Raw genomic sequence first — 19,023 nt, 5'->3', positions numbered from 1 at the left:
CATTCGTTCTTGGCCTGACGAACCTGTGCTAAGGATGGTTGGCTTTCTGAGTGCGAGAAGTCAGAGTGTTAACCTTCTGAGCGTGTGAATAAATTTGAGTTCTGACCCCAGATTCGCAGGCCTTGCAGAGGTGCACACACACAAAGGATTCAGGAATTCCCCGAGTGACGTGTTGAATCCTGAGTGGTCGAGCAGATTTCCTCAACCAAGCCTTTCCCTTGGAACATAGGCGAATGCCCAAGCCGAAATTATCAGATCAAAGCCGAATCTCAAGAGAAACACACACACCTAAAAAGCACCACTTCTCCCCTCCATCATGGTCGCCATCGAGGAGAACGAAGAATAAGATCTTGACTGTTTTCTGGTGTAATCGAACTGAACAATTGTACATATGTAAACACCTGTAATTTTTGTGAATTAACTTTAGTAGACTAGAATGAAGAGTGTGGTGATCCCCTGGTGCAATTAGGTGGCCACTGGCAGACTCTGGGTCTGACCGCAAGACTCCGCACCGGCCAACAAGTCCAAAGAGACACAGGCTTGGCTTCAGAAGGAGTGCTATTACTTTATACCCTTCTCTCACTGGCCCCCTCCTCTCTCAACCTGAATCTTCAGGAGTACTTTGTTTGGTCATTCACCAAAAACATCACCAACATCAAAGCCAGCCTGATTGCTGCCACATCAAAGCCAGCCTCTCACAACATCAAAGCCAGCCTGATCGCTGCCATCAGCCAAGTATTCATCGAGCTCCCACCAGTGTTTGTGGAAAAGGCATGCTCCCAGTTCTGAACCCGTATCAAAGTGGTGATTGAAACTGAAGGCGGCTACATTGAATAGATGTCAGCTCTACTACATAATCAAGTTATCTGAATTAATTTTTTTCAATAAAAGTTTTAAAATAAAGCTGTAGTGTTGTTTTCTTTAGTGCGACAAATTTATTATTCCACACTCTATTCAAAAATATTGTGCTGACTATCCGAAAAAGGGCAAAGGTTACATCGGTAGAAACGTTGTGAATGAAACAAATCAGATGAGAATAGCAGTCCAAATGACACAAATAATAAAAATTACTGATCCTTATTAAAACAAAAAGTACAGAATAAAATGTTTCATTGCTATATTTTAGATATTCGGAGTTTTATATTGCCCACTAGCAGTCATGCCTGTGAAGGTGTTACTTGTGACCGGCTGTGGTCAATGGCTTAGTTTAACGCAGATTTTTTTCTTATGTTGCTTAAGCATTCTTCATATGACCGTGTGATTTTTCTGTCACCACGGAGCCATACATGCATTCAATGTTTTGGACATTAATAGACTAAACCTACTAACAAATATGCTTAAATAGTTTCTATCGATTATTTCATATGATATTGTACCCTATGTATAGTTGTGATTTCAAAAGTAAAAAAAAAAATGTATTTGGATACTATCAGCTAGAATCGAAACCAAAAGCAAAACTGTAGCATTCAAAGCTGGTGGTGTTACCACTGTACAAATGTGACACGCATATGAACTGATTAAAAATAAACTCAGATGAATGTACAAAATTTATAACGATTTTTTTTAATTTTAATCCTTTTTGACCCCTTTAAAACTATTGTAACCAACTTAAGCCCCATAAAAGAATGGTCCATAAAAAATCCAATCATTTGTGGCCCATAACGTTGCTCTGTGACTTTTAGTTTCGGAGGAGATAGAGTTTGAAAATATGGAGACAGACAGACAGACATAGTGAGTTTTATAAATTAAATTATGCCATAACATCACGTGACCCTCTAAGAAGCTATATGACTCCCTTGGAGAAGCTTCTTTTTCGATAGCCATTTAAAAAAATACTCTGCCAGTAAAAAACTTGGGAACACAATCCTAACCTTTAACCTAACACAATATCTTTTCTGGCGCAAATCTTTTTTCTTCGTTTCCACTTTTTTATGTATAACACTAGCTGATGTACCTGGCGTTGCTCGGTATTAAACGTAACGTTAAAAAAACTTTTAAAAAATAACTTTTTTAAAAATTAAGTTAAAAGCGGAAAGAAACTGAGCCATGTGCATGCGAGTATTATATATTTTTTTCTTGTTTTTTTTTTCTAAACAGTTCACTTCTTGTAAGTGTAAAAAAAAATACTCGAGCTGAGACTAAAACCAAAACCTAAAGATATTAAGTCAAGTACGATAACCATTTGGCCAGCTTGCTAGGACTTTAAAATTGTTCTCAACCCTACTTATTCTAAACATAAAGAAGCTTTCAACTGAACGATTCACACATGTGCAGTCGTAAAATTGTTGACAGATTAAAATCCGAGGACTTCTCCCTCCACGTATCACTTTTGTCAAATTTGACCCCTTAGTATCCCTTTTGTCCGGATGAAAACCGATTAAAAGGTTTTCCACGTATCTGAATACCCTATATACTAAATTTCAAGTCTGCAGACCAAGAATTCATTGAGTATATAACTTTAGAGTTGTCCTCACACACACGCACAGTGCACACACATTCTCACTTTTATACATAGATTAGATGCTTGTGTAGATTAGTGATCTTTTAGACACACGCATTTCAGGTGAAAACATTATTACTTGCGTGTCGTGTCGAAATTAATACACATTCCAAAAATTACGAAAAATCATCCAGTAGATGATGTGCTAGATGTATTTTAACAAAAATATGGGTTTTAAAATGGAGACTTGTACTTATTTAGTCAAAATGATCAATTGCATTTACCTCCCCCTGGATCTTGCAGAAAATCTTCAACATTAAGACATACGGTAAAACTCTATAAATTGATAAACTTAATTAATTTTGTTTTTACTATAATTATTATTCTACTGGATTATTTTTCATAATTTTGGAATCTATACTAATTTCGACATGACACGTAAGTATGCGTTTGTTTAAAATATCAATCTACACGAGCGCACAGCATTATTCTTGTTTTCTTTCTGTTGCATTCAATTAGAAGATGTTAGCACTACTGCCAAACAAGTGTCTCAAATGCTTAAGGTTTGATTCTCAAAATTGTTTTGTTAGGATTATGCTGTCTCTCCTCGAGACTCGCGCCTTCATTTATCGTGCTATAATAGCCACTTAGCCAGGAAAGAATTTGTTTTTATTTCTCTTTTCGGGCGCTTTTTATTCTTTCTAAAAACAACATTATAATAACGTTTTACATCTGGTCAATTCTCTATATTTCTCTCTCTCTCTCTCTCTCTCTCTCTCTCTCTCTCTCTCCACCACCATCATCATCACCATCATCATCACCATCACCATCATCACCAATTCGAGCTATGTCATCTATCTTCTTGACTTTCTCTCTATTCTATCTAACCGAACATTACAATACCGTTTTTTATTTGACCAGTTCTCTCCCTCATCATCATCATCAGCAGCAGCTAGTGTCACATTTCTTTTTGATACTCTCACAATAGTTCGCGCTACCCTCCGTCACACCAAGTACGTTTTAATAGGTGCATTGTGTATCCTCTGCTAGGTTCCGTATTGTCTCCCTTCTGAATTACACCTTTGTTTTGGCACCCACAGAAGAGCATCACTCACGATTGCATCGTTAGCTTTTCAACAATGACCAGCAAATCTGGTTCTTTACTCTCCATCACACCTGGTACTGACACGGATCTTCTTTTTCACGCCGTATTGTTCTATCCTTCATCACATCTGGTAGGTCTTCATAGATGCATTGTGAGTTCTTTTGCTAGTTACTTGATATAGGTCCTGTTTTCTCCTCTCACTGAGCCACATCCTTATTTTGGCATCTGCAAAAAAAATTTACTGAAAAAAGTTGAACATCCTTAGCTCTCGAGCAGTGACCAGCAAATCTGTTCTCTCTCTCTCTCTCTCTCTCTCTCTCTCTCTCTCTCTCTCTCTCTCTCTCTCTCTCTCAGGCTGAGATTTGAAGGTTTCCATAGATTTGTTCTCTCATGAGGAGCTGTCATCAAAAGATATTAAGAGTAGCTCTTTGCGTTGTGTTGTATACACTACCAATTTACTCCGCCAATATTTTGGTAAAGGTCCAACTAGTACTTTTCTATACAAGAACTAGTGTAAAAATGGCTTTAAAGAATCACAAAAGAACGTCACTGCTTAGATCTCCGGCAAATCTTTTTCTAATTAAGCTCGGTATCCGAGGAAAATGTCCGTGTTGCTCTTTTGTTGGGTGCTGCCACCAAGAGGTGTTAAGAACTGCTCTTAGCATGTTTGAGCGTTCTCTCTACGCCAGCATTTTCTCAGTGCATCATTATTAAAAATATGAGTGCAAGAAGGTGACCTATCTTTCATAAACCAACGCCAACTTAAATATATACAAACGATATTTAAAAGCAATGGGATGAATAGAAATTATGAAATAGACAAAATACCAGAATGAAGAAAAAGAATATTAAGTTTTATTTATGCACATATATCCGTTTTGTTTATGTTAGGATTTTTTAAAAATATAATGTAGAAATGTAAGAAAAAAATGATATACGAATATGCAAGTAAGTCAAAGATCTTACTTGATAACAAAAAGTGAAGCAGAGGGAATATCGTGAAGAAAAGGGTGATTTCACATGAATATGAATATATATATATATATATATATATATATATATATATATATATATATATATATATATATATATATATATATATATATATATATATATATATATATATATATATATATATATATAGCACAATAACGTTGACATACTGGTTCTCGCCAGATCACTAAAGTTAAGCAACGTTGAGCCTTGCCAGTACCAGATGGGTAACCATTTGGGAAGTCTAGGCACTGTATGTACCGCGCCGAGTCGTAGAAATTTCCAGGTTGGTATCTGGGGGTGCATTAACTCACTGGGCGAGATGCATTCATTAAGACGTGTATCTAGGCGAAGGAAACTCTGATTTAAAAACCTGTGGTTTACTGTATACTCTGCCCCATGGAAGTCGTTTGCACCGTCAAAGTTTAGCAGTAATACCAAAAACTGTGGTTGGTTCTACACTATAAACAAATCATCTGTGTAGATTTCCGAGCAACTTAATTGTTGTGGTAGAAGCCCATACGTCAAAAGACGGAAGAGTCCATTATCATATATACAGATAAAATGTGTATGTGCGTGTACCAGCATAATACCTGTCACAAGAGAGATACAAGCAAAATACACAGCATAGTTTTTAATTTTAATTATTTGAGTGGAGGTAGGTTGCTGTTTTGAGATCATAGCTTTTATCGCTTGTCGGGATATGTAATATGTACATGTTAAAAGTTTTGAGTAAAAAATAATAAAGTTTTTATACAGATGTTAAACGTTTTTCTTTTTTCTTTCAGGTGCACTTCTTGTCCATCATGAGGTGGAACACTTGCTAAGCAAAAATTATTTTGGAGGCGGAACAGTTGCTGTTAGTACTCCAAGAGAACATTTCCATAAGAATCATTCGACGTTCCATGAAGCGTAAGTTTAAATTTTGATTTTGTTGCTTTCCGCTTTTATGGAATTTGTTGTGCTTATTGCTACAAATTATAATAGTCAATTGCTGTTATGTACTATACTGCAGTTAGCAAATGAAACCTAATTATCGTTTCTTTACTAAAAATCTGGAGAATCAGAAATGCTGCAATATTTAATTTGATTTCATGTGTGTAATTGTTTATTAAAACCTTCATTAGAATTTTTCTATTTCAGTCGTTATATTTTCACAATTTTTTATAGTCTGACCAATTGAACCGAGTAAATTAAAACTAGAATCTAGAATGTGCAAGTTCATTCTCTAGGTTCTAATTCGTTACTGGTGTGTGGCTGGATACTCTTCATATTCATATGGTGATATTTAATCATGAATTAAGAATCAAATAAAAACATACTTTTTTGTTTTAAATATGATTCATACTGGAAGTCATACCGACGCTGAACAAAAGAAATTATTTAACACGTAAAAATGTTTTCAGTTTTACAGACAAGAGGGAACGTCTGTCTTTTATTCTCGCACCCCCACCCTATGCTTCCGTTCAGTCTTGAAAGACAAAGGATACCCCTTAGGGGCAGTAACGCGTGTAATTGTGAGGCAAGGGTTGCGCAATCACTAACCACACCTCTCCTGAATCAGCACTGTTTGAGTCCAGTGGCAAGAAGAAAACCAGGACGACTGGAAACAATGCCGAGATAAGCAGAGAGCACATACAGCACCTGAAAGTCCCAAATGGTCACCCATTTAGTACTGACCAGGTTCAACGTTGCTTAACTTTGGTGATCCAGTGGGAACCAGTGTCAACGTGATTATTCCGCGTTTGACAAGAGTGAAATCAATCGAAAGTTTAAAAAACTACTTCTTTGCATAACATCTTTGAAAATTGGGTGATTTTGTCTTTTTTTTTTAAATTGTTGAAAGGTGTTAACGTATGTGTAAGCATGAAATTGCTTAAGACTATTATTATATAGATACTAGACGTTTTAGTCCGTTAAAAACAGGATAAAAAGTGAACGGACAGACAAACAGACAGCCACGCATAATATAGAAGATATTTACCCCATTAAAAATGAGCGAAAGTAATAGCTCATTAATTTAGAATGAGTACTTTAAGCCAAATTGATGGTTGAATATGGTTAAATTTGTGCTCATTTTTGCATTAAATACTAAGCCTTATCTTTATAGCTATAATATTTATTATCGCTAACTGTGCATCAAACGGATATTATAATACTTAGTTCGCTGCACCTTATCATAACAAAGTTCCATACAAAATTTTAGCCAGATTGGTTCAGATTTTTCCGAGAAAACTTTTAGAGTAAGTGTGGTATTGTGATGACTAATCCCTATTAATCCTTCACTGTGCATCGAATGGATACCATAATACTTAGTTCACTACACCGTATCATAAAAAAAGGTCCATACAAAATTTCAACCAGATCGGTTCAGTAGTTTCCGAGGAAAATTGGAATGGACAGACAGACAGACTAAGAGAAATATTTATATAGAATTCAACTCTGTTCTCATCATTAATATCTGTGATTATCATCATCGCCTCTCTTCAGTATCGAGAGACAATGAACATTCCATATGCATGTAATTGTGAAGCAAGGGTTGCGCAATCTTCAACCACACTTCTTCGGAGTTGGCACTGCTGGATTCCAGTAACAAGAGCAAATCCAGAACGATTGGATACAACGTCGAGATAAACAGTGAGACCATAAAGAGTTTGGTTACTTTTAATACATCTAAAACCAAGCTTCCATCTTTTTTTTTCTTTTTTTATTACATTTTCACCCCAAACAAGGCATATTGCCACTTTGTTGTAGGGGGCTACTATCAGGGACATGGGCCTCAGGTGTACTGTGTAGGAAGTTGGGCAGCAAGATGTCGGTTCACGTTGCACTTGAACTTCTGCATGTCAGTACAGTTGGGGAAGCAGGAACCTGGCAGGGAATTCCAAAGTCTAGCTGTCCTGGGGAAGAAACTACTGGAGTAGAAGGCTCTCTTAAATCTAAGGATCTCTATTGTGAAGGGGTGGGATTTTGCTGCTTGTCGGGTTTGTCGGGTGCATTTACATCGAGTGGGCACAAGTGCTTGCAGTTCATCAGAGCATTCACCGTTAAAGTACTTGTAGAACAGGCAGAGGGATGCAACATTTCGTCGATGGGACAGAGGCTGAAGTTTAGATGACAGTTCAGGACCTATCAGATTGGTGACTCTCTTTTGAACCTTGTCTAGGAGCAAGAGACTAGTGGTAGATGCACCGGCCCAAATATGACAACAATACTCCACACACGGGCGAATGGTGGCCTTATAGAGGTACAGGATACTTTCAGGCGTTAGTAGCTTTCTAGCACGGTAGAGAGAACCTACCTTTTTCACAGCGGCCTTGGCAATGCTCTCAATATAATTGTTCCAACTCTTGTTTTTTGTGAATGTAAAGCTGAGGAGTTTAAAAGATGTGCTTTCAGATAAAGAGTCTTTGGCCATTTCTATTAGTGGTAGAGAAGGTTTCTTGTAGTTATTGAAGGAAACAAGTTTAGTCTTGGCAGCATTGAATGTGACCATCCATTTTTGTCCCCATTCTACTACAGATTGGAGCTCATCCTCTAGTGCTTCTGCCATTTCTTTAGATATGTGTTCATTTGTTTTCCTGTCGTGTCTGTTATAGAGTGTGGTGTCGTCAGCATATATACCCATCTCACAGGCAATTTTTTCAGGGAGGTCATTTATTAATATTAGGAATAACAGAGGTCCAAGGATAGACCTCTGAGGCATTCCTGCATTTATATCATATTGTTTAGATGTATGACCGTCGAAGACAACTTGGATTTTTCTCTTATCTAAGAAGGATTTAATTATGTTAAGTATTCTTCCAGTGATACCATATGATCTGATTTTCCTGAGAAGACCTTCATGCCATACACTGTCAAAAGCCTTAGATATATCTAGAGCTACCGCTCTACTCTCTCCGGTTTGTCCAGTGACTGGTATATACATTCTGAGATTCCAGTTAGGATGTCTGCTGTTTAACGGGCTTTTCTAAATCCATATTGTTGGTCCGGCAGAAGTTTAGCATTTGTAAGGTGATGGACTAGAGCATGGTTAATTATTATCCCAAATATTTTGCCGAAAAGTGGGAGGAGACTAATGGGGCGATAATTTAGTAGGTTAGTTCTTTCGCCAGAATTCTTGAAAACTGGTACTACAGAAGCAGTTTTCCAGCAGGCAGGAAAGCAAGATTCATTAAGGCATTTGTTCCATCTTTACATCATCAACGTTCTGATCCCCATCTGGCATCAATTGAAATGAATGGCTCTCGTCTTGGGGAGGTTTCATGTTTTGACAAGCTTCTGGGATTGACCTTTAATCCTGATCTAAAATGGAACACATACACCAAATCTGTTGCCAAGGTCGCTAGAAAAATTATGGGACTTTTCTATCGATCGAGTAGATATCTCACTGCTGATGCAATTCTCTACCTATATAAAAGCCAGGTACGTTCAAGGAAAGAGTACTGTTGTCACATCTGGGCAGGAGCTGCTAGAAAGGACTTATCCTGCCTTGATAGAGTTCAGAATAGACTTCGTAGCCTCGTAGGAGATGTCATTTTCTCTTCCCTGCAACCTCTTTCTTACAGAAGAGACATTGCGAGCCTGTCTCTGTTTATCATTATTTTCATGGCAAGTACTTGTCTGAGCTCCAATCTATGGTCTCTCCATCTTTAAACATTCACAAGGAATACTCGTCTGTCTGAAAAAAACTATCAATAATTCCCCCCACTCTTTATCTGTGCCTAAACCTAAACATAAATTCCATGAACAAAACTTCTTTCTAAGAACTGCACACCTGTGAAACTCTCCTCCGTTTCCCTGCTTTCCAACTTACTACAATATGGCCGTCTTCAAGTCCAATGTAAACAAGTTCTTGATCATAAAGGCTTACTTCACAAGATTTCCAGCTACAGTATAACTGGAAATGTTTTCTCTATTATTAAATCATTTCTCTCTGATAGGCTCATAAGAGTAGTGGTTGATGGGCAGAAATTAGAGGCTCACAGTATTAATGCTGGAGTCCCTCAGGGGTCAATCCTGGGCCCAACTCTCTTCCTGATCTACATCTATGATCTCCCAAAACACATACTTAAATCATTCGTTGACATCTATGCTGATGACACGACCATCTATGGCAACACATCAAAGATCGTAAATGACAAAGTTCTCTCTGATTCTCTCTCCTCTGATCTTGAGTGCATGGTACAGTGGGAGGAGAGGTGGCTGGTTACTTTTAATGCATCTAAAACCAAGCTCCTATCTTTACATCATCAATGCTCTGATTCCCATCTGGAATCAATTGAAATGGATGGCTCTCGTCTTGGGGAGGCCTCATGTTTTGACAGGCTTCTAGGATTGACCTTTACTCCTGACCTGAAATGGAACACATACATCAAGTCTGTTGCCAAGGTAGCTGGAAAAATGATGGGATCCTTCTACCTCTCTAGAAGATATCTCACTGCTGATCCAATTCTCTATCTATATAAAAGCCAAGTATGTCCAAGGATGGAGTACTGCTGCCAAATCTGGGCTGGAGCTGCTAAAGACAGCCTATCCTGCTTTGTAGAGTACAAAATAGACTTCGTGGCTTAGTGGGGGATGCTCTTTTCTCTTCCCTGCAACCTCTCTCCCACAGAAGAGATGTTGCGAGTCTGTCTTTGTTTTATCGTTATTTCGATGGCAAGTGCTCGTCTGAGCTCCAATCTCTGCCCCCCTCGCCAATCTTTAAAAAAAAAACACCCGTCTAGCTGAAACCACTATCAATAATTTTCCCCATTCTTTATCTGTGCCTAAATCAAAATGTATTCCATGTACAAAACTTCTTTCTTAGAAATGCACGGCTGTGGAACTCTCTTCCGATTGCCTGTTTCCCACCTGACTACAACCTGGATGTCTTCAAGTCCAACATAAACAAATTCCTGATAAACCGCCCCTTAAGTAAGACACTTTATCAAAACTCCAATACTAACGATTACTACGATATTATCCCATTGATTACTGTACACGCAATAAGTCTTATCGTCGAGTGGCCTCTGGGCCTTGATAAGTGGTGATTCCCTTGTAAAAACAAAAAAAAAAAGAAAAGCATCTGGTCACCCGTTTTAGTACTGACCAGGTTCAACGTCACTTAACTTCGGTGATCTAACGGTGTGCCAAAGTGATTCTGTCGTATATCTGCGATTATACTTCTATCAATTTATTTGCACTAAACAAGAGTATAACTTCAGTAAAGTATTAAACGAGCATTTGTCGCGATTCCTAATAAAGTAACTGAATTATTTCCATTTGAAAAGCACGATTCTTAAAATGATTGTTTGTGCGGATTCTTTCGTTTTATTGCTTTGCATTGTTTTGCAATTCAACAGTGTTTTTTGTTTTGTTTTTGTTTTAGGGAGGTATTTTTATTGTTGTTCTTCACGTGTTTATTTTTGCGAAGTAATGCAATTACTTTTCAATGGTTGCTACTTGACAAATTCCACATCAGCCAATCAAAACATGAATTAGAAATTCAATAATTCCAATTATAGTCAACGTTTATTATTATTATTATTATTTTGTTTGTTTGGTTTTAAATATTTTCGATAAAAGCTGATTGGTCAATTATTTCAACTAGTTAGAGAAAGAGCACACTCTCCAGTAGGAAATTGATACTTTGGGATACTTTGAAACCTAATTAAATATTACAAGACGTCAATAATTAGAAAGGCAATGCCAATACTTTTTCAAACTCTTTTATAAAAAAAAAGATAATAGGCGTTTATAGGAAAAACATGTAACACCGATATTAAACGACAGTAACATTTATTTTAATTTATAAAATTTATTAGGTTTTTCTTTTTAAATAAAGTGGTTAATCATAGTCGAAAGCGACCCGAAGGTTCCCTTTTCATTGGCTACTACACTGACGTTCAGGGGTGGGAAGTTAAATGGGTCTTGGGTTCCTTTCATTCGCTCAGCAGATGGCGTCTCTCTAAAACCGATTTTCTTCACCAGGTCAAGAAATCTTTGAATTCGCACTGGTTTTCTACATTCACGTATACGTGTCACTTCTTGAGGTGTGGAAAGATTTTCAAAATTCTTTGATTCAACACCTTCATGTTTAATGTTAGTAGCTTTAGAAAGTGATGAAGAAAGCGTATCGAAACAAATCAGAGAAAGAAAGAGGGTAAGCAATTAAAATCATTCGAATTTTAGCATTTGTTCAAATCTCATCTCGATGTCTTATAACCCTAACCCTAACCCGACTATGACAAGAGAATATTCTTTTCATTATTTTGACTCTCGAGTATATATCAGTTAATATCTTATGTTTTTAGATAGTGATGTGGTTCTCGATTGATTAACTGTGTCGGATATATACTCGAGAGTCAAAACAATGATAAGAATATTCTCTTATCATAACACTACTTATTAGACAGCTTTATGGAGCATTGGAGATTAGACGAAGGACGGTTCGTATGTATTACAGAAACATTGCTTTAATATGTGATTAGTGCTATAAAAATGCCCTAATAGCATTAAAGATCATATTTATCTTCCTCTAATCCTCACAGTTATCTGCCCCTTGTTTCTTTTTGGTGTTAATTGTTGTACGGAACCATTATATATAATCATCTCTGTGTAAATAAAATTTCTTGTGCACTCGTCACAATACATGTTTACATTTACTTCCCATGTTTATCCTGCAGGAATATCACGTTCACACAAAGTAAAAATATGCCTTTTCTTGATTAATAATAATAAAGGTAATGGGCCTAGATTACGCTTGATGATAATAAACCACGTAGGATTCATTTTCATGTAATAATCATGTGACAACACTTGTAAAGTGTAACACGAAATATAATTAGTGATTGCTTATGGAGAATTGTGAACAAGATATGGCTTATTCCTGACACCAGTTCAAATGTGATATTTAACGCAACGTATTTATCATTAACAAATTGATATAAATAGTCAATAATAAAATATCTAACACACTTTTTATCTCAGTATTTTCACAAAATGAACTTAATTGCATCCCCCCCCCGAACAGAAATATCCATGATCCATCCGAATAGCTAAAATCAAAAACTTTAGACTTTCAAAACATACTTCTGATTGGCGACTATTTAAATCAGCCATATATATTTTTGGTAAAATATTAAATCTCGCCCTTTCACGGTAGATGCCGGAAGATTTTTTTTTTTACTTTAACTACTTGTCTTTGGAATTCTCTTCCTCCTCTTTGTTTCCTGATTTTATCAAAACGCAGAAATTTAAGTATTATGGGAACATATATACCGATTTCCAAGTTCGGGTAGTCTTCCTATATATCTGATCACTATTATAATGACCCCTTCTTTTCTTGAACTCAATGGTTATTGTTATCCTTTTTATGAACTTGTCAGTATCTTAAATATTTTTTTTTTTTTTTAGATATTAATAGCGCCTTAAAAAATAATGTTGTTTTTTATACTTATTGTGTTGTTTTTATTTCTAATATATATGCAGGTACTTTACATTTGAGTCGTAAAGAAAAAAGGAATAGGCAGAGTACGCTTTACTAAGGAAGTAGATTTTTATAATATAAATATCCAAGTTTGAATCTCACATAAGTTAAAAGGATTTTTTTAACTAGATACATGTTTCATAAATTTAATTAAATTAATATATAAATATTACGTAAATATTAATTAAGTGATCCATTTTTTTTTTTTTTTTCGATAATCCACAAAAAGTAGACATAGAAGATATTCGTCATTGGTTCAGTGCAAATAATTTGGATTAAAAATATAATTTATAATGTTTTTGCTAATAAAAAAGAATACATAAATACATTCATCATAGTTACTTAATCTCTCCTGCAAATACAATGGTTGTTCCAAAAGTAAAAATTCTTATTATTTTTAACTCAAAAAGTTTAAGAGCTACGAAGACGGGAGTGTAACCATTAAAACGAGCGAACATTTGTGCTGCAGAATTATTTTTTTCTGCATAGTCACCCCCATTCTCAATGCACTTCTGCTAGGAATTCAATGATGCATCTCTTCTTCTAATGCACGTATATGACAGGGTTTGCTTTCTTAGAGTCTCATACCGTCAATATTTGCAACAGAGAGATGAAATTTTCAGATCATGAAAGCATAAGTTTAGTCATCATAACAATGCAATTTGCAATCCATTCGGATCCATTCGGGAAGAATAAAAAATAGGAGGCATAACTTTTGGAACGTCCCTCGTATTAAGTAATATATTTTTCCAAACCATTTCATAGGTTAAGAAGGTAAAAACTAGTAATAGGTAATACAGATATAATTTGACATGCAAAGGTACTGTACCAATCTCATTCAAGGGAGCAGATATAAGCTTGTCTCTAATTAAAAATTATTGGATATAAATAGCTTCTAAAACTTGTAAGCTTCTAATATATTAGGTTATGCCAAGAATCTTTATTTGTTACTATGGCTAAGGGAGATAATCTTTAGCGATGGCACAGTTTTGTTTTGTTTCAATGGGTTGCACACACACAAATGGATTCAAATGTTAAGAATTTGATATTCCACCATTGCCTAATAAATTGCATAATTTGACCGAGAAATATTGGAGCAGATATCGGTCAAACGGTTGAGACAATAAACAAAGGAAATATTAGAAATTCTAAAGGGAAGGAATGTGATAAATAAAATCGTCACAGAGAAAAAGGCAGTCTGCAACACATGTCACCATTTCTTCTTCACCAGCCAACAGCCTAACCCCCGTGCCTAACAACGGCCAAACAAGAATAACAATTTATCACAGAAAACCTGATTGTCGCAGTGAAATAAAAACAATAATATATTTTTGCAGATCAACTGTGTTGTGATTTTTACTTTGTGTGTGTATATAGTTTGTGTCAATGACAAAAAGTACATGCAAACATTATACAGATTGGACAAACGGATTTTGAGCAACTGGCCACAACAGTTATGTAACATAGGGAAATAGTTATTTTTGCTGATCTAAAAATGTTCCCAGTGCGTACAGTTATTTGGGAAAGTCCGTTCATGTAATATGAAGATTAGACCCTTCGAGCTTAAACAGACCTCACCACATTATTAATGTGAATAAATTAAAAGTAAAACATATTTCCTTTTTATAAATGTCAAGAATGCAAATGCAGACTCCACAATATTATTGGCATGAATAAATTAAAAAGTAAAATCATTTAGTAAAAAATGGTACACTGAGGCACTATATATATATTTATAGATGTTTACATTTAAAAATGCCTAGTCACAAAAAAGACATTACTTTTTATGGCTCCTTATCCTTATTGCTAAGATCAAAGTCTCATATCTGTTTTCTACAATCACAATTCAAAATACTGACAGACAAACAAAATGTTGTTAATAAGTGGATATATAGAGAAGTGTATTTTTTTATCTTTTTAAGATGGATGAGTCTTGATACAAAGGACTATTTTTACGTGCATTTTTTTTTTTACAAGGGAGTCACCGCTTATCAAGGCTGGAAGGCCACTCGAAGATAAGAGTTAAAGAGTGAACCCTGGTCACCAGGGCAACAGTGGTAAAAATTGGGTATAATTTGATTATTTAAGGGTACGGCTGAACAAGAATTTGTTTACATTAGACTTGAAGAGGACCATGTTATAGTCAGCTGGAAAGAAGGCCAGGGAAACAGTGTTCAATAGGCAGCAGTTCTAGGAAAGAAGCTTTATTCATGGAATCTGTGTCTAGATTTAGGCATAGTTAGAGAGTGAAGCAAATTGTTGATAGTGATTGTAGCTAGTCGAGCCTTGTTTGTGAAAGTTTGGCAAGGAGGGACCATAGATTGTGCTCAGTCGATCATTTACTATGAAAATAACGATAGAGCAGAGACAGGCTTGCAACGTCTCTTCTGTGTGAAAGAGGTTGCAGGAAAGAGAAAAGGCCACCACCCACTAGGTTTCAAAGTCGGTTTTGAACGCTGCCAAAGCAGGATAGGCTGGTCCAAGCAGCTCATGCCCAGATGTGGCAACAATACCTGGATTTTATACAGGTAGAGAATGCATCGGCAGTGAGATATCTATTGGAATGGTAGAATGATCCAATTATTTTTTTGGCGATCTTGGCAACAGATTTGATGTATGCGTTCCATTTCAGATTAGGAATAAAGATTAGTCCCAGGCGCTTGTCTAAACATGGTGTTTCCGCAAGATGAGAGCCATTCATTTCAATTGCTTTATTTTGTTTTAATTAAGCTATTTTTTATCAATTTATTATTTTTTTAAATAGAATTTTGAAATTTAAATTTAATAATTACTGTAATGTTGTACAGGAACCAACACGTTTTAATTTCAGTTTACGTCGCAAAGAAGATCAAGAATAGGAAAGAACTTCAAGTTGCTTTTTCGTTGTAACAAAGACATTTATTTTTTCATTGTTACAGCCATGACGTCACTCAAACATTATCTCGTTTCGTGCTCCATGTCGCTCACATGATCGTTCTCTTTCTCTTTTTTTATAATCTTTTTTTCTTGACTGATGACGTCATTTCGCATTTGCATATGCCACATTACTTTTTGTCATTAAATTATTAACGGAACAATTTTTTTCGAACATTTTTTAATATATTATAATAGTTATGTTCTTTTTATTATATATTATTTAATTGGGATTTATTATTGAGATAAGTTTTATTTATTAATTTTTATTTATTGCGGACTATTATCCTCATCTTTTTAGTTGTTGTTTCATGACGTTTCGACCAACTATTCCTCTGGCCTTCAGCAGGTGGTAGCCGCGATGGGATAGGAACTTTGAATATCCTAACTGCATCCAGAGCAATTACTGCCTTTCGTAGTTGTTGTCGTCTCACCACGTTTTGGCCAAGTAAGCCTCTGGTTGGCTTAGGGTAGGATTGAAACCGCTATCTTCACACAATTCTCACTTGGAACTGTAGAGATTCAACATCTCTATCCACTGTGCCACGGGCCTCGAAGAGAGATCAAGGTTGAATTTGTTTGGTCTTATAAATTCATGTTTATTTATTATCTGATCTTCCATGGTCGGGTCCGCACCGAATGGTATATATATTATTTAATTGAAATTCATTATTGAGATGAGTATTATTTATTAATTTATTTATTACGGACTATTATTCTCATCTTTATTAGTTGTTGTTTCACGACGTTTCGGTCAACTATTCCTCTGGTCTTCATCAGGTAGTAACCGCGACGGATAGGAACTCCGAATCTCTCAACTGCATTTTTATTATATAATTTATTTTCATTATTATGGCATAATCTTATTGACACCAAAGTTAAGCAATGTTGAGTCTGGTCAATGCCAGGTGGGTGCTATATGTAGTAGGACGTTGGCACCTCCTTGCAAAAAGCTAATGTCGCCATCTCCCCTGACTGGAATATATATATGACTGGGGATCACTTGTGAATTTAACATTCCCTTGACATGTTCTCCTTTATAGGAAGCCAGTTCAACACACCTAGGGCAAATGCCACTGAAATACTGGCATATATCGTCTTGCTCCATTTATAACATTATTAAATGTCAATATTTTCCAACTACTTTCAATCTTTTATCATTTAAATGAGGATTTGCTGTACATTTTATAGTTTTAAAAGATTTTTAGATGATGTGTTATATTGCTCGCCTCCCAGAAAACGCTGGGTACCTAATCGTGGCCGATTGTGAACGCTTGTGAATAGAAAAATGTTTGAATGGCAAAAAGAATGTTATCGAAACAAAGTAGGTATTTTAGATGGATAAAATATTTATGCTAAAAATTTATATAATAATTTTGGAATTTTTAAGGATAATAGATCAAAACAAAAAACAAAGCTGGTTTAGTGGTGACGTCACATAGCGAACAGAGAAGGACGATTGTAATATAGACACGTAGTTAGTTAGAGAAGTTGAGCTGAACAGACGAGAAGGAGTTAACTAGAGACCAGGTTCTACAATTAACGGATAATGGCCACTGTAGGCCTTGGAAGCTATCAGGTGCAGAAAATAGCAAGAATGTAATAACAAGGAAAGGCATGCAACACCAAAGATGGGGAACATCTGGAAATAAGAGCTGAAAATATAACCCGAGTGTTGACTGTCGTATCTTAGGATTTTTCAGACCTGTAAATCAAGACCAACCGATCGACGAAGGTATGTTCCCCTTTTAATCTGTACTCCCTCTTCCCAGAAAAATGTTTATTCGTTTCATAAAGAACTGTCCTTGTGTATTATTGTCCTGTTTGTTGTACAGTATATACACTTATAAATATATGTGCACACACACATACACAGTAGATGATGACAAATATGTTATGCATACACATATTATATATGCATATTCAATTAAAAACACTCGTAAATATATACACACTTTATATACACCCGCTATGCAACAAATAGAAATTATCTTCTAATGGTGACGGTTTATTTACAATGGGAAATAATCCCTTGCTAATCTGAAACATGTTCCCAGTAAATGATGAAAGTCAAAAATATGAAGTGCCTTAAATAATTTCCAGACTTTTTTGTATGGACACTTTTATTGATAGTTCACAGATGAAACTCTAGCCGCCTTCGAAGTAATCTCCTCCGGCTGTAATGCATCATTATACCGTTCCAACAACTTCTGAAAGACCCCATAGAGGTTCTCTTGTGTGAGCGTGTCAATGGCTCTTGTCTCTTTCATCTCCTAAATTGTCTCATAACGATAACCTCTAAGATTTTCCTTGAACTTGAGGAATAACCAAAAGTCACAGGGAGCAAGGTCTGGACGATACGGAGGATGAGGAACTGTCTTGATACCCATCTTGGTCAAATAGTCTGTGACAAGGATGAAGTTATGGACTGGTATATTTACGCAAATCTTCTGCATCTTCAGTTCCTTGTGAATAATTGTGTGTACAGTTTCCACACTGACATCAAACTGTGCACTTATTGTCTCTATAGACACACGACGATCCTTATACATGAAATTCTTTATTTGGCCAATCAACTCTAGTGTTCTGACCTCCTTACTTCCCCTACAACTCTTATCATTCCTTACGGACATCCTGCCTTCCTTGAAACTCTTATGCCACTCAAAAACTGATGTTCAATTCATGCAAGATGGTCTAAAAGCAGTCTGAAGCATTCTATACGTTTCTGTGGCATTTTTTCCAAGTTTTAAACAGAATTTTATTGCATATCGTTCTTCTAAAGTGTCCTCAAATCTAGATTACATTTTTTTAAATTCATCAGCTGTGACAATCAGGCTTTAGTAGGGTGTATTTCAATTCCTGCTGTAGTTGTTAATTTGAACCTATAATCATACAAATTAGTCATCTCATAAGATATATAGCGATAACAAACTGAATTTTCAAGAGTCTGCGACAATTTTATATACACAAAAAAGTCTGGAAACTTATTGTAGGCACCTCGTAGCTCAGAAAGTATTATCATTTACCAGGAAAATATAGAGAGAACATTTTTGGTCTTTTGTAAGATGGAGGAGTCTTGATGCAAGTAAAATAATCAAA

At 35.9% G+C, this 19,023-nt stretch overlaps 1 protein-coding gene across 2 annotated transcripts in view; it reads left to right on the top strand.

Moving 5' to 3' along the window:
* LOC145258135 (molybdenum cofactor sulfurase-like) overlaps positions 1-19,023 on the top strand; it is a 1,297,067-nt gene that overhangs the window by 844,853 nt on the left and 433,191 nt on the right. For both annotated transcript variants that reach the window (XM_080115880.1, XM_080115879.1), the window contains exon 4: positions 5,327-5,450. In XM_080115880.1, coding sequence (XP_079972006.1) covers positions 5,327-5,450 — 124 coding nt within the window. The remainder of the gene's footprint in view (positions 1-5,326; positions 5,451-19,023) is intronic.

Source organism: Euprymna scolopes, chromosome 33 (genome assembly GCF_053919585.1).
Source record: "Euprymna scolopes isolate OS-2025 chromosome 33, ASM5391958v1, whole genome shotgun sequence".
In the NCBI taxonomy this organism is placed as follows: domain Eukaryota; kingdom Metazoa; phylum Mollusca; class Cephalopoda; order Sepiida; family Sepiolidae; genus Euprymna; species Euprymna scolopes.
The sequence above is the reverse complement of the archived record's forward strand: the minus strand, read 5'-3'. Positions and strand labels throughout refer to the sequence as shown.